At 43.2% G+C, this 13,774-nt stretch overlaps 1 protein-coding gene across 2 annotated transcripts in view; it reads right to left on the bottom strand.

The window, feature by feature from the left end:
• Positions 1-3,906: 3,906 nt before the first annotated feature.
• LOC137545887 (protein LBH-like) overlaps positions 3,907-13,774 on the bottom strand; it is a 50,359-nt gene continuing 40,491 nt past the window's right edge. For both annotated transcript variants that reach the window (XM_068267642.1, XM_068267641.1), the window contains exon 4: positions 3,907-7,908. In XM_068267642.1, coding sequence (XP_068123743.1) covers positions 7,847-7,908 — 62 coding nt within the window. In that variant the 3' untranslated portion in view covers positions 3,907-7,846. The remainder of the gene's footprint in view (positions 7,909-13,774) is intronic.

Here is a 13,774-nt window from a genome sequence, read left to right as displayed (position 1 = left end):
CACTGAGCGTTTTTTTATGCAATCCGCCGGCCGCATCCGCCTGTCAAACCGCTCGGTTAATGTATCTCAATGAGATGGTGCACACCGGCGGTTTGAGGATTGTAGCAAACTGCAAACGTGCCTCCTGCTGAAAAACGCTACTTCAGAGCGGTTTGCCAGGCGTTTTTGTTACAGAAGCTGTTCAGTAACAGCTTTTACTGTAACAATTTGTAATCTGCTACACAAAAACGCAGCCAAAACCGCTAGGCATGTTTAGAAATCCGCTCTAAACATGCCTAGAATCGCACTGAACTCTGCTCCCAAAACCGCTTACGTTTTGCAGATCTGCTAATGGTTTTGGTGTGCACTGGGCCTTCTCCAGTAGACTACTAACTTTATTTGGAACTTTTTTTTTAAAACTAGAAATAGATGGGGCCCAGACCATGTTTTTAAGGGCTCATTCTCACAATGTGAGTTTCGGTGAGTTTTGACTCCCTGCACATCATGAGCATTTTACATAGGAACATGAAAGTCCATAGACTTTCATTTTATCATTCACACTACAACAGTGAGTTGCTGTGCAGTGCATTTCAACTCGTCGGGAGTGATTAAAACTCATAGAAATGCATGGAAATGCACAAAAACTAACTGATTCATGAGTTTTTATTCATGCATTTGTATGCATTTCAAAGCACTGGTCTTAAAGGACACCCAAAGCGAAAATAAACGAATGAAATAAACAATTGTATCTATCTTCCTTCTCCTAAAAATTACTTTTTAAGATATTCCACAGTTTTATTTTATGTTTAAATCTACTTGTTATTTTTTAACTGTTTTTTATTGTTTTTTGCTCAATGACACATTCATTGAAGTATGCCAGAGCTAAAATCTATGAACTATTGACTCTTTATCTCTTTTCTGCTCTCAGAAGCCATTTTCTGCTAGGAAAGCGTTTTATAGTTGGAATTTCTCTTCAGTGGGGGTCACACTGTAGTCACTTCCTGTCTGAGTCAGGACTGAGTCAACCACTTACATACCTGATATTTAACTCTTTCAGGCAGAGAAAGAAAAAAAGGAACACAGCATAGTTATTAGTGTAATTGGCACTGTACATACCCATGTCTATCTCATCATGTCACATGTCACTTCGGATATCCTTTAATGAGCCCTTAGGATTTATTTGTTCTTTTTTTAGGTCTCATACCTGTCATGACAGAAATATCAGCATCCCTCTTTTTGAGATACCGTAAGAAAGAGGGACATTTAAACCACACCCCTGCCACACCTAATCACGCCCATAGCACACCCCCAGTCAGGCATACCATAAAGATTTCATAAGAAAATATGTTGTTTTTATAATTCAAACCACACTAGTGCTTTCTCTCCTGGTTCATTTTTCTTCATATTAACATTTGAAAATAAAAAAAATACACTCACCTAAAGGATTATTAGGCACACATGTTCAATTTCTCATTAATGCAGTTATCTAATCAATCAATCAATCAATCACATGGCAGTTGCTTCAATGCATTTAGGGGTGTGGTTCTGGTCAAGACAATCTCCTGAACTCCAAACTGAATGTCAGAGTCGGAAAGAAAGGTGATTTAAGCAATTTTGAGCGTGGCATGGATGTTAGTGCCAGATGGGCCGGTCTGAGTATTTCACAATCTGCTCCGTTACTAGGATTTTCATGCACAACCATTTCTAGGGTTTACAAAGAATGGTGTGAAAAGGGAAAACATCCAGTATGCGGCAGTCCTGTGGGTGAAAATGCCTTGTTGATGCTAGAGGTCAGAGGAGAATGGGCCGACTGATTCAAGCTGATAGAGCAATGTTGACTGAAATAACCACTCATTACAACCAGGGCTGTGGAGTCGGTACACAAATCTTCCGACTCCTACATCGACTCCTCAGCTTCTGAAACCTCTGACTCCCAACTCAGATTCCAGGTATCAAAAATGGCTTAGACTCCGACTCCTTAGTCTAATACATACCAGGGCTGTGGATTTTATACAAAAATCATCCGACTCCTCAGTTTGTGAACTCACCGACTCCGGGTGCCCAAAATTGCTCCAACTCCTTGACTCTGACTCCAACTCCGAATCCACAGCCCTGGTTACAACAGAGGTATGCAGCAAAGCATTTGTGAAGCTACAGCACGCACAACCTTGAGGCAGATGGGCTACAACAGCAGAAGACCCCACCAGGTACCACTCATCTCCACTACAAATAGGAAAAAGAGGCTACAGTTTGCACAAGCTCATCAACATTGGACAGTTGAAGACTGGAAAAATGTTGCCTGGTCTGATGAGTCTCAATAGAGTCAGAATCTGGCGTAAACAGAATGAGAACATGGATCCATCATGCCTTGTTACCACTGTGCAGGCTGGTGGTGGTGTAATGGTGTGGGGGATGTTTTCTTGACACACTTTAGACCCCTCAGTGCCAATTGGGCATCGTTTAAAGAGACACTAAAGCGAGACTAAATCTCGCTTCAGCTCTTATATATAGCAGGGGCACGTGTGCCCCTGCTAAAACGCCGCTATCCCGCGGCTGTACGAGGGTCCCTTCACCCCCAACCCACCCCCCGCAAAAGTTGGTCGCAAAGTTGGTCGTAGAATTTGTCTTCCTGGAGGCAGGGCTAACGGCTGCAGCCCTGCCTCCAGTCGCGTCTATCAGACGCGCATCGCCGCCTCTCCCCCGCCCCTCTCAGTGAAGGAAGACTGAGAGGGGCGGAGGAGAGGCGGAGATACGCGCTGACAGACGCGTGGGGCAGGGCTGCGGCGGTTAGCCCTGCCCCAACCAGGAAGCGCTCCCCCGCATTACGGAGGGGATTTGGGGGGACAGGGACCCCCGTTAAGCCGCGGGATAGCGGCGTTTTAGCAGGGGCACAAGTGCCCCTGCTATATATGAGGTCTGAAGCGAGATCTATTCTCGCTTCAGACTCTCTTTAAATGCCACAGGCTACCGGAGCATTGTTTTTGACCATGTTCATCCCTTCATGACCACCATGTACCCATCCTCTGATGGCTACTTCCAGCAGGATAATGCACTATGTCACAAAGCTTGAATCATTTCAAATTGGTTTCTTGAACATGACAATGAGTTTACTGTACTAAAATGGCCCCCACAGTCACCAGATCTCAACCCAATAGAGTATCTTTGGGATGATATGGAACGGGAGCTACATTCCCTGGATGTGCATCCCACAAATCTCCATCAACTGCAAAATGCTATCCTAACAATATGGGCCAACATTTCTAAAGAATGCTTTCAGCACCTTGTTGAATCAATGCCACGTAGAATTAAGGAAGTTAAGGTTAGTGTATATTAATTTAACAGAGGGAAATCCAGTTTAGAGTCATTTAAACACATTTTATCAGTAGAACAATACATATATTTCCATAGATCTATACATCAGTCCGGAAAGAGGTACAAATGGGGAGGAAAGAGGGACAGAGTGACTAGGTTTCCAAAGAGGGGCTGTCCCTCCAAAACAGTGACAGTTGGGAGCTATGATATCAGTTTGCCAGTTATAACTGTCTAGCTTATCTGAACACGGTATATAAATTGGCAGACATTCATTCTTGTTCCAGGAGAGCTGTGTAGAAGGTATTATAGTCACAAAATCAGCAAAGCGGGTAGAAAACAGAGTGGTCAGGAATGGCAGCTTTAATGTGTCTTTTGTGGCAGGTGTATAAGCTTAACAGGTTCACCCAGCTTTGAATTTGTGACCCAGAACTATTACCTGATGAACTGGTAATCCCTGTTAAACCTCATTTACCTGTGCTAATTAATACTTTCTGCAGCCCACTGAACAGAAGTTTTCAGAAAGAGTGATATTACTCGCTACCATTCTGTAGTGTCTATGTAGTTGAAGTGCTGCATATGTCTGTAATATATGTAAAGAAATGATAAACACATATATTCATTTATTTTTGTTTATTCTTATACTGCAGCATTGACAGCATTAAAGATGTTTATATAATTTAGACATTGTTTAAAAATAAAAATGCTGAGAATATTATTTACAGTAAAACCAGGACTATACAGATTTAAATCACGTACAATCATTAACTGATCACTTGCCAATGTATTGGTAATAATGATCAATTGTAAAATATTTCCATTGTATTATTTCCATTATTATACCACATATGACACACAACTCCGTAGCATGTATTAAGCCAATTCGAAGCTGACAATTCATAGGCTTATGTGGCTTGATCAAACCAGTAATGGATACTTTCCAATCAGGATACTTATCAGTATATCCAGCTACATTAATAGATGGGACAAAAACGATGCATTTCTTAAGGTGCGTACACATCTTTGTTGGATGTCACCCGTAGGGGGATCGGAACCTCTTGGGTGACATCGCTGGGCCGGCCTGTACATACGGGTGTCCGCTGTGTAGCTGACGATGCGTACTGTTGCTGTGCGGGATGGGGGGCGTCAGCGTAGCGGCACGTATGTGACCGCTGGGGGGGTGGCATCTTCAAAGAAGATGGCCGTCTGTCAGGTGAGTTGATCTGCTAACCACAGGGGGGGCTGCTTGATAAGCTGACTTACCCACTGAAAGATATCTATGCGACACGATGTGAACAATGTGATGGACGATACGGTAAACGATCCGATTGTTAAATGATGCTGAACGTGCCACAAGCCCCTTAGTCTTTGCAGACGCATGCTTTAATAATTGTTCATAGCTCTGTGCACACTGATGACTATGAACGATTATATGCAAGTGAGAACCATCATGACGGTTGTTCAAAACGCACAAGAACCAATGTAGATAATCAGAGTGAACACATTTGCTAATTTTTTTCCTGCCATTACTGGGACAATCCGTTGTTGATCATTAATTTTGCGCGATTTTTGTTTCCCTCCTGGTTACGAGACTTTAGTTGACCTGTTGGAAGATCCATGACGGTTTTTCATTGGGATAATCAAGGTTCCAATTGACTTGATGCCCAAACGCTTTTAAAACTCATAAATTTCATGCAGGTTTAAATTGATTGAATTTGACCAATACTGATGATCTCATGTATGAAGAAACGTCTTCTTCTTTAGAAACCCAAAGGTATTGCTGTGCAATGCTTCAACATGAGCTTTAAGAGTGGAGTGCATTACTACATATGAAGTCAAAGTATCACATTTAATTATAAATCAATATGAATCTATTTAACTATTGCAACCTCCTCCACACTGACCTACCAGTTAACCAACTGACACCACCCCCCATCCATCCTGACCTATGTTATTCAACTCATTCACCTCTCTTCTTTCTACTACAATACAGGCATTCCCTGTCATACCTGCCATTGACTGCTTTCACAGGTGCGAACATACTTTATGAAATTCAGCAGAGGAGACTGGTTGGAGCTGTCTCTGCCATAAGTGTAGTGTGTACACAGTGTGTATACAGCATGTATAATGTATTGCCGAAAGATCATCTTGGTTGAGTATTCCCTTCCTTGCCTGCTGGGGAGATGAGCTGTGTTGCGCTGTCATTCCTCCTCCCCCTCCTTAGCAAAAGAATGTGTTGCTAGGCCATAGCCTATCGGTTAGTCTGTACAGCACTATCATCCAAGGGGTCAAGTCCTGATCCATGCAGGCTAAAATCATGCGTATGTGTATGCATCTTTAACCCTACTTAGAGAGAGTTCACTCTAGTGTCCTTCCCATTGTTGTACTAAATTCCAGATACAATCCCCCATCCACTTTTGGCACCTTTTCCCACTCCTTCATACACAACTTTTCATGAACTTCTCCTCTGTGAATCTCTCCACCACAATCCCTATGGCACACAGCCACTCCTGGAATCTTCAATCCTAGTACAAATGTTCAGCACTTTAGTCAACCATATAATGTGTCGAACAGCATTATTCTCCAGTTACTGACCTAGCATATCTGTATCCCCCTCCCATGCCATATAGCACACATTACCACGTTATATACAACGTATTGACTCCACAACATCTTGTGTACATCTTATACCTATACACTGTAAGCTTATCTGGGCAGGGCTCTCTCTCCTAAAGATAATTGATATTGCACTATATACCTTGCTAATGTATATATCTACTGTAAACCCATTTAGTATCCTGTAGGACAGCGTATTATTGTACCACCCTTCTTTGTCTATGTAAAAGAATTGGCCGCAATAGCCCGTCCACTTTGGGCATTGGCCAGCCAGATCCCAAAGTGGCCAACTTTGGGGCCCCAACGTACATTTTAAACAGAAATACTTAAAGTGATCCTTTTCAAGATTTAGCTGACTTTTAATGGGTGACTGTATTAATACGTGTATACACACCATAAGATACATGAATCACAAGTCCAATCCTAACCTGCATTGCTTGTTCCAAGTCAGTGGGGACGAGAAGGGCAGTGAGGATTCTCTTCCATCACCTAATCTTGTGCATAGAGGTAGTTAAAAAACAGGAGCTTGTGTGCACAATTGCATGTTAGAAATGATGAGAGCTCAATTTTACTGCATTTTTCCTTAAAGGTGCCCATAGATCTAGCGATGTGTGGGCAGATTCGACCAACAGACAGATCTCTCTCTCATCGAATCTGATCAGAGAGAGATCTGTTGCTTGCCTATACACTGCTGGCCGATTCCTGATTGATTTAATAATGAAATCTATCAGAAATCTGCCTCAGGATGCTGACTCACCGCTCCCAGCATTGTCCCCCCAAATGTTATATGTGCCTACTCATTTATACTTTACCTGTCATGCTGTCCCCTGAGTTTCCACTGTACTTCCTAATTGGTGCCTCTTGTGTCTGCCGGCATTATAGCGTATGTCACATCACACGTGCCCCAAGTGCTATATGCTGGTAGTCACGCGGGACCCAAATATGGAGGTCCGGCGGATGCCAGCGGTTGTGACAGGTTAAGTATTTAAATGCATAAGCACTATAGGGGGGGGGGGGGTTACATATAAAATTTGGGAGGGACAGCAGCCGGGCTGCTGTCGCATTTCTCTATGTTATCCTTCTATGTTACCCGACTGACCATGTCGTCCCGAGATTTCCCACCATGTCCAACCCATACATTCAACCAATTTTGGCCTGAAATTAGATGAAATGGGGATCAGGCATGCTTGTGGCGGCCCAGATTGTCATTATCGAATCGGATGGTCAATTGGACGCCAAATCGCAAGATGTGTGGCCGACTTTAGTAAATCACCCGCTGGTAGAGAGCATCATTAGCTAAGCCACTGTATAATAATGATAGTCAGGAATCCTGCTCCGTCTAAAGTAAAAAAAACAAAACCAATTTTTACGTGTTATGGTAGGTTTCCTGTAACAGGAAAATAAATGCCTTTACCAATTAAGCCAAAGGCACAGTAGAGCTGAATGTGCCAGAGTGTGGATCAATTCAGTTATCTAACAAAATAAAATAGGCCTAAAAACTATAAGGTAAATTATACACTAATGTACAGTTATAGGTAACTGAAAAACATTCAAAAACACCCAGCTGGAGATACCAATATAGCTGTGCTTTGTTATGGTTACTAGATATCCAAAGTGGATATAACTAGAGTTACTTTTATTCTGTTGCTGGCAACATCAAAAATGTGCTCACCCAACACATTTGTTGATATATGAAGAGATTATTTCATTTGCAGATTTACAACATTTCACTTTGGTATTGTTTGCTATAGTGTGCTTCTAGCTCAACTTGGTAGCGATGCTGAGAGCTGCTTGGCCCAATCACCATTTTCTATTTTAAAGTAGTACATTTAAATGTAAAACTTCATGTATTGGTCTGTTAGTCCATTAGTACATTCATCAAGGCTTCTCCAGAGCACCTGTCCCAGATCCGATGAGGGGACGATGCCTGCACTAGTAAATATCACTCTTTCTCTGCCTTTGGGGTTCCTGCTGCTGGTGTGGATGCATCTTCTTCATGCTTGCCTAAAAGAAAAATTAAACAGTATTCATACAAAAGTCATTCTAAACTCAAACTAACAAAAATGTTACCAAGATGAATGAAGATTTCCAGGAAGTTCAGACATCTGGATTGGGGTCAGTAACATAATGGTTTAAAGTGAACCTGAACTCTTGCACCGGACAGGATAACATAGAGAAATGCACCATGTATGTATTTTGATAATTTGGCCTGTCTAATGCCCCCTCATCTATGACTAATGACCAGTGTAATTTGATATCTCTGCTGTGCCAGCTGGCTTCCACGGCAGAGCAGCTAATTGGTAAACAAAATATAAGGGAAGACGCAGAGAGCCCAGCATAGTGTAGTATGTACTGTAAATTGGGTATAGAAGGTGAGTATAAGTAGGTTATACTCACAAACCAGGTGTAATGATCGCTGCTGCAGCAGCTATTACTGGAAGTAGTAGTGCTGCAGCTCAGGCAGTTCTGATCTATTTCCATGCAAGCTGCATAGCTTTGTCTGTCTTTCCCTGCTGTCAGCTTGTGACTGATTATCATTCACCTGTGTGGGAATCTGCATGTCTGCTCCCATTGGATGACCTCAGTATAAAGATCTGCTTCCTGCAGGGTTTCCTTGGGTTTTCATAGCTTCAGCTTAAGCCTGCCTTGCTGTCGCTTTAGCCCCCGATCGTGTTTCTTGTTATAAAGATACTTTGCTGGTCTTTGCATCATATATTGGTTCATTGCCAATATATATGCATACCAGCACGTTTATTATTTTCCTTGTATTTGTGTTACGTTAATACATCAGTGTCGCTGATGTATACGTACACGAACTGTTTATATCCTGTGTGCAGTTAGTCAGCCTTCCAGCACGTTTTGGTAGTTTGCGCGTACCGTGAGCACCCGTGCTGAGCTAGTTATCCTGTTCCTGGTCCTGTTTGTGGATTGCGTTCATCTCTGCGAAGAGATAACGAATCCTTCTGAATCCTGTTCTGTTACTGTTTGTGGATTGCGTTCATCTCTGTGAAGAGATAACGAATCCTTCTGAATCCTGTTCTGTTACCGTTTGTGGATTGCGTTCATCTCTGCGAAGAGATAGCGAATCCTTCTGAGTCCTGTTCCCTGTATTACTCCAGTCCTAGTCAGCGTTCCTGCTTATGTCATATATCGGTTCATTGCCGATATATACATATGTTAGTCAGACGTTACAAATAGTTTCATTGATAGCTGTAATTGTAATACGCTAGGAAAACATACTTATTGTATATTTATCTGTGTTACGTTCATCTATCTTAATCCTGCTATTTTCTGACTATCCTGTCCTGTCTTTGTGAGGCACGCCATCGCCGCATCGCATTGGCTGCCTCATTCCAGTCTGTCTGGTTTTAGACGCTTGCTGTCGCTAAGTAGCCGCTAGCTAGCAAGCGTTCATTCTGTCTACCGGTCCTGATCTCCTCAGTTCTGGTTTATGCGCTCAGCGCTACTTTGCGCTGAGACGTTATAACGAAAGCATTGTTTGTGGCTGTCAGATCTGCACCGGCTCTGTGCGCCACAATCTCCTATTGGAGTCGGTCCTCCCCTCCACTATACTAGGGATAGCCTGTTTCCTTGTGCTAGTGTGTGTACCTCCTCCACGCCAGCTCATGCGTTGCATGCTGACTGTGGAGAATACACCACCAAGCCTTACATTATGAAAACCCCATTACCAATCCCCATTGTGGGGGGGATTCCCAGAAAGTATGACACTGTTAATTATGGTTCCTGTTCCTTTAAGAAATTTGAAGAACTTAGCTCTGAAACAGAAAATGAGTTTTTCTCTGAATGTGCCAGGTTCCTGACCAATCCTGATCTCCAAGCGACTCCTGTTTCAACCTGGGCACTCCAACTAAGTTATATTTTGTTTAAAGGGGAATTATTCCAGTGGGCATTTGATGTTCTCAATCATTCCGATTTGAAAGATAGACCGCTGGAATTTCTAGCGTTTGTGATCCATAACTGGTTGCGCATAGATCCATTGCCTTTTCCTCTTAATGAACTCCTGGCAGCAGGCCAATCAGCTGCTCCTTCAATTGCTTGCAAGAATGAGCAGCAAGCAGAAAGTGTTACTGATAATTTTCCTGCAGCTTTGAATAAATCACCAAAAACCGCAAGGTCAAAGGCAAAACGCAAACGTTCTAAGAAACGTGTCCAATCTGCAGAATCGTTATCCTTAGCGACTGAGACCTATAATGAGATTCTGCCATTAACAGATAATGAAATGCAATTGTCTTTCAGGGGAGTTAAATGGACTTATGAAACTACTAATGAACTTTCCTCCCTGGCTAGGGAAAATAAAGATTTTTGTTTAAAAGAATTATCTGAGTATGATTATGATGAGATATTACAGAGTATTGAACAAATCAACTTATTTGTGAACCAAGGGAAGCTTGCATACACTACAGTTCAACACTTGCTACAGGTATTGGAGATTCTTAAGAATAAGGAATCTGCCAATCACCTGCTAATTAACCCTATACATGTGCCTGCCACAATCATATCTGCAGACTGTGATCAGCCTAAATGTTTCGCTGTTAAGTATGCATGGGATCCTCCATTCGAGAGGGGAGAGATGGAAGCCCTGGTCTGTGAATGGAAGAATGATTCAAGTTCATTTTGTCAATTTTACAGTGCAAAAAGTGAAATGGTATTGAACGCATGCATTAAGTCAGCCTATAACCTAATAGAGGCTGGTGTGTGTAGGTATGACTGTGTGGCTCCCTTGATTGATGTGTGGGAACTGATTTTGGATGATTTTTATGTGACTCCGAATTCGCAAATTTGGCGTTCTGACCCGCCTGCTTCAGCACCTTTGGCTGATTCAGCAGGTGATTCGGAGCTCTTTTTGTGTGAAATTGAAGTTCCTGCAATTCCACCCTGTACCATGGATAACTCAGTGTTACTTCCCAGTAAAACAGAAGCCACTGATACATTCTTAACCTTGCCCTGCGCAAATTTCTCAGCAGAGAATCCAGAGGTCCTGCTGACTTCCGAGTCCAGCCTAGCCAGTACTCATGACTCTTTGTTTAGTGAAACAGACACCAGAAAAATCTTGCCTGTCTCTGCAAACACTTCTGCAGAAATTACCTGTGTTAATAAAGTTCAACTCCTGTCTGATCCAGCAGATGCCAATAGATGCACTACATCAGTTTCCGAGTCCCAGCAATCCTGTCTAGTAAACTCAGAACCCCAGCATCTGAATTTTCCAATTTTACAAATGAATGGTGATTCAGATGCGCAAACATTGTGTCTTGATCTTCCTGTGTCTACACCTCGCTCTAGTTTCGTGAATAGCTCAGAGCATCTGCTATGTGAACCTGAAATCGCAGAATTATTACCTTGTTCAGAAAAATTTCCAATAAATTTGCCCTGTACCATGAATTGTGCAGTAGATCTCTCCAATGAAACTCAGGTCACAGAATCATTATGCTGTCCAGCAGGTGCTTCCATGGTTTTGCCCTGCAATATGGACTGTTCAGTGATCCTGTCCAGTGAAGCTGTGGTCGCAGAGTCTTATGCTTCACCCAGTACTTTGGATACTTTAAACCCTCTAGCAGAGGAGGCTGAAGCACTGCTTACCTCAGTTGGTGTTGCAGTAATATTCACTTGTCTAGCAGCTGTTTTGGAATTACAGTCTGCTCTAATAAAACTTGATGAATTTCTGCCCAGCAAAGCAGAAGCCATTGAAATATTGTCCTCGTCAGCAAGTGTGTCAGATACCTTGTCCTGTACACAGTCTGATTTAACCAATGTTGTTGAGTCCCTTTCCAGTGTTGTAACAGCCGAGGAACTCCAGCCCTGTCCTCTGAATGTTTCAGAAGTCTTGCCCTGTAACATGGATAATTCTGATTCTCTGGTCAAAATAATAGAAATCTCAGAGTTTCAGTCCGGTCTGATGAGTGTTCCTGAGACCCAGCCCTGTGTCCTGGAAGATTCTGGTTCTCTGGCCGCTGTGGCAGAGGTTCCAGAGTCCCCTTCCTGTCCAGGGAATTCCTCAGTTTTGCCTAGTCCAGTGGGGGCTGCTGCAATACTGACTTGTTCTGCAGCGCCTCATGAGCTCCAATCCAGTGTATTAAATGAGTCTCTGTCCAGTCCAGAGGTAGTTGTGGAGTCCCTGTCTGGTTCAGTGCATACATCAGAAGATTTGTCCTGTCTTGTTAGTGCCCCTGAATCTGATTTGTTACTGACTTTGCTGGAATCAGTGACATCTAAGTCTGATCCAGCATTCTCGTGTAAAAGTCCAGTAGTTGCGAAGTTTAGTCATGATGATTTTTTTTTGGCCAGTCCTGGTTTTGGTCCTGTCTTGGCTGACCCTGAGGCTCACAGTTCCTTGACATGCCCAGAGGTTTCTCTTGTGCCGGTGTGCCCAGATGTTCTTTGTGTGCCAGAATGCCCAAGTGTGTCTAAGGTGTTAGCGTGCTCTGATGCTTCCTTAGTGGGAACACGTTCTGATATTGCCAGTCTGCCTGCATGCCCAGAGATGGTTCTGGTCCCTGAAAGCCCTGATATTGATGTTTGTCCTTGTGGCCCTGACTCGGGAATTGCCCTAGGTTCCATAGGGGTTCTTGATGGTTCTCCATGTGAGCCTAAGGGGCATTCTGACCTATGGGGATCTCTTTGGAGCTTCAAGGTGTTCTGGGAGGTCTCTGAGAAAACTTGTCCTGGTGCCTTGGACTGGTTCAACAGTGGGTTTTGTGTTGGTAAAGACAGTACCGGTGGGCATTGCAAAGGCTTTGGCGTTTCTGAACGGTTCCTGGAAGGCGGTGGGTATCGCTCAGGGAGTTTCAGGGGGCTTTCTTCTGGAAATCATGGTTCTGATGGGTGTCACACTGGGGCTTGTAGTACTGATGGGCATGGTTCTGTAGGTTCTGGTTCTGATGGGTCCAGTCTTGTGGGGACTGATTCTGGAATTCGGTCTTGCCGGGCTGTCCCGGTCATCATGAATTATCAGTCAGACTGTTTTGTTGGGAATTTCAGTTTTGAAAAGCGTCTGGAATCCGCTTTTAAAGGCGGGGGTACTGTAATGATCGCTGCTGCAGCAGCTATTACTGGAAGTAGTAGTGCTGCAGCTCAGGCAGTTCTGATCTATTTCCATGCAAGCTGCATAGCTTTGTCTGTCTTTCCCTGCTGTCAGCTTGTGACTGATTATCATTCACCTGTGTGGGAATCTGCATGTCTGCTCCCATTGGATGACCTCAGTATAAAGATCTGCTTCCTGCAGGGTTTCCTTGGGTTTTCATAGCTTCAGCTTAAGCCTGCCTTGCTGTCGCTTTAGCCCCCGATCGTGTTTCTTGTTATAAAGATACTTTGCTGGTCTTTGCATCATATATTGGTTCATTGCCAATATATATGCATACCAGCACGTTTATTATTTTCCTTGTATTTGTGTTACGTTAATACATCAGTGTCGCTGATGTATACGTACACGAACTGTTTATATCCTGTGTGCAGTTAGTCAGCCTTCCAGCACGTTTTGGTAGTTTGCGCGTACCGTGAGCACCCGTGCTGAGCTAGTTATCCTGTTCCTGGTCCTGTTTGTGGATTGCGTTCATCTCTGCAAAGAGATAACGAATCCTTCTGAATCCTGTTCTGTTACTGTTTGTGGATTGCGTTCATCTCTGCGAAGAGATAACGAATCCTTCTGAATCCTGTTCTGTTACCGTTTGTGGATTGCGTTCATCTCTGCGAAGAGATAGCGAATCCTTCTGAGTCCTGTTCCCTGTATTACTCCAGTCCTAGTCAGCGTTCCTGCTTATGTCATATATCGGTTCATTGCCGATATATACATATGTTAGTCAGACGTTACAAATAGTTTCATTGATAGCTGTAATTGTAATACGCTAGGAAAACA

The sequence above is a fragment of the Hyperolius riggenbachi genome, chromosome 2, assembly GCF_040937935.1.
Source record: "Hyperolius riggenbachi isolate aHypRig1 chromosome 2, aHypRig1.pri, whole genome shotgun sequence".
NCBI lineage: Eukaryota > Metazoa > Chordata > Amphibia > Anura > Hyperoliidae > Hyperolius > Hyperolius riggenbachi.
This window is presented reverse-complemented; position numbering and strand designations above follow the sequence as displayed.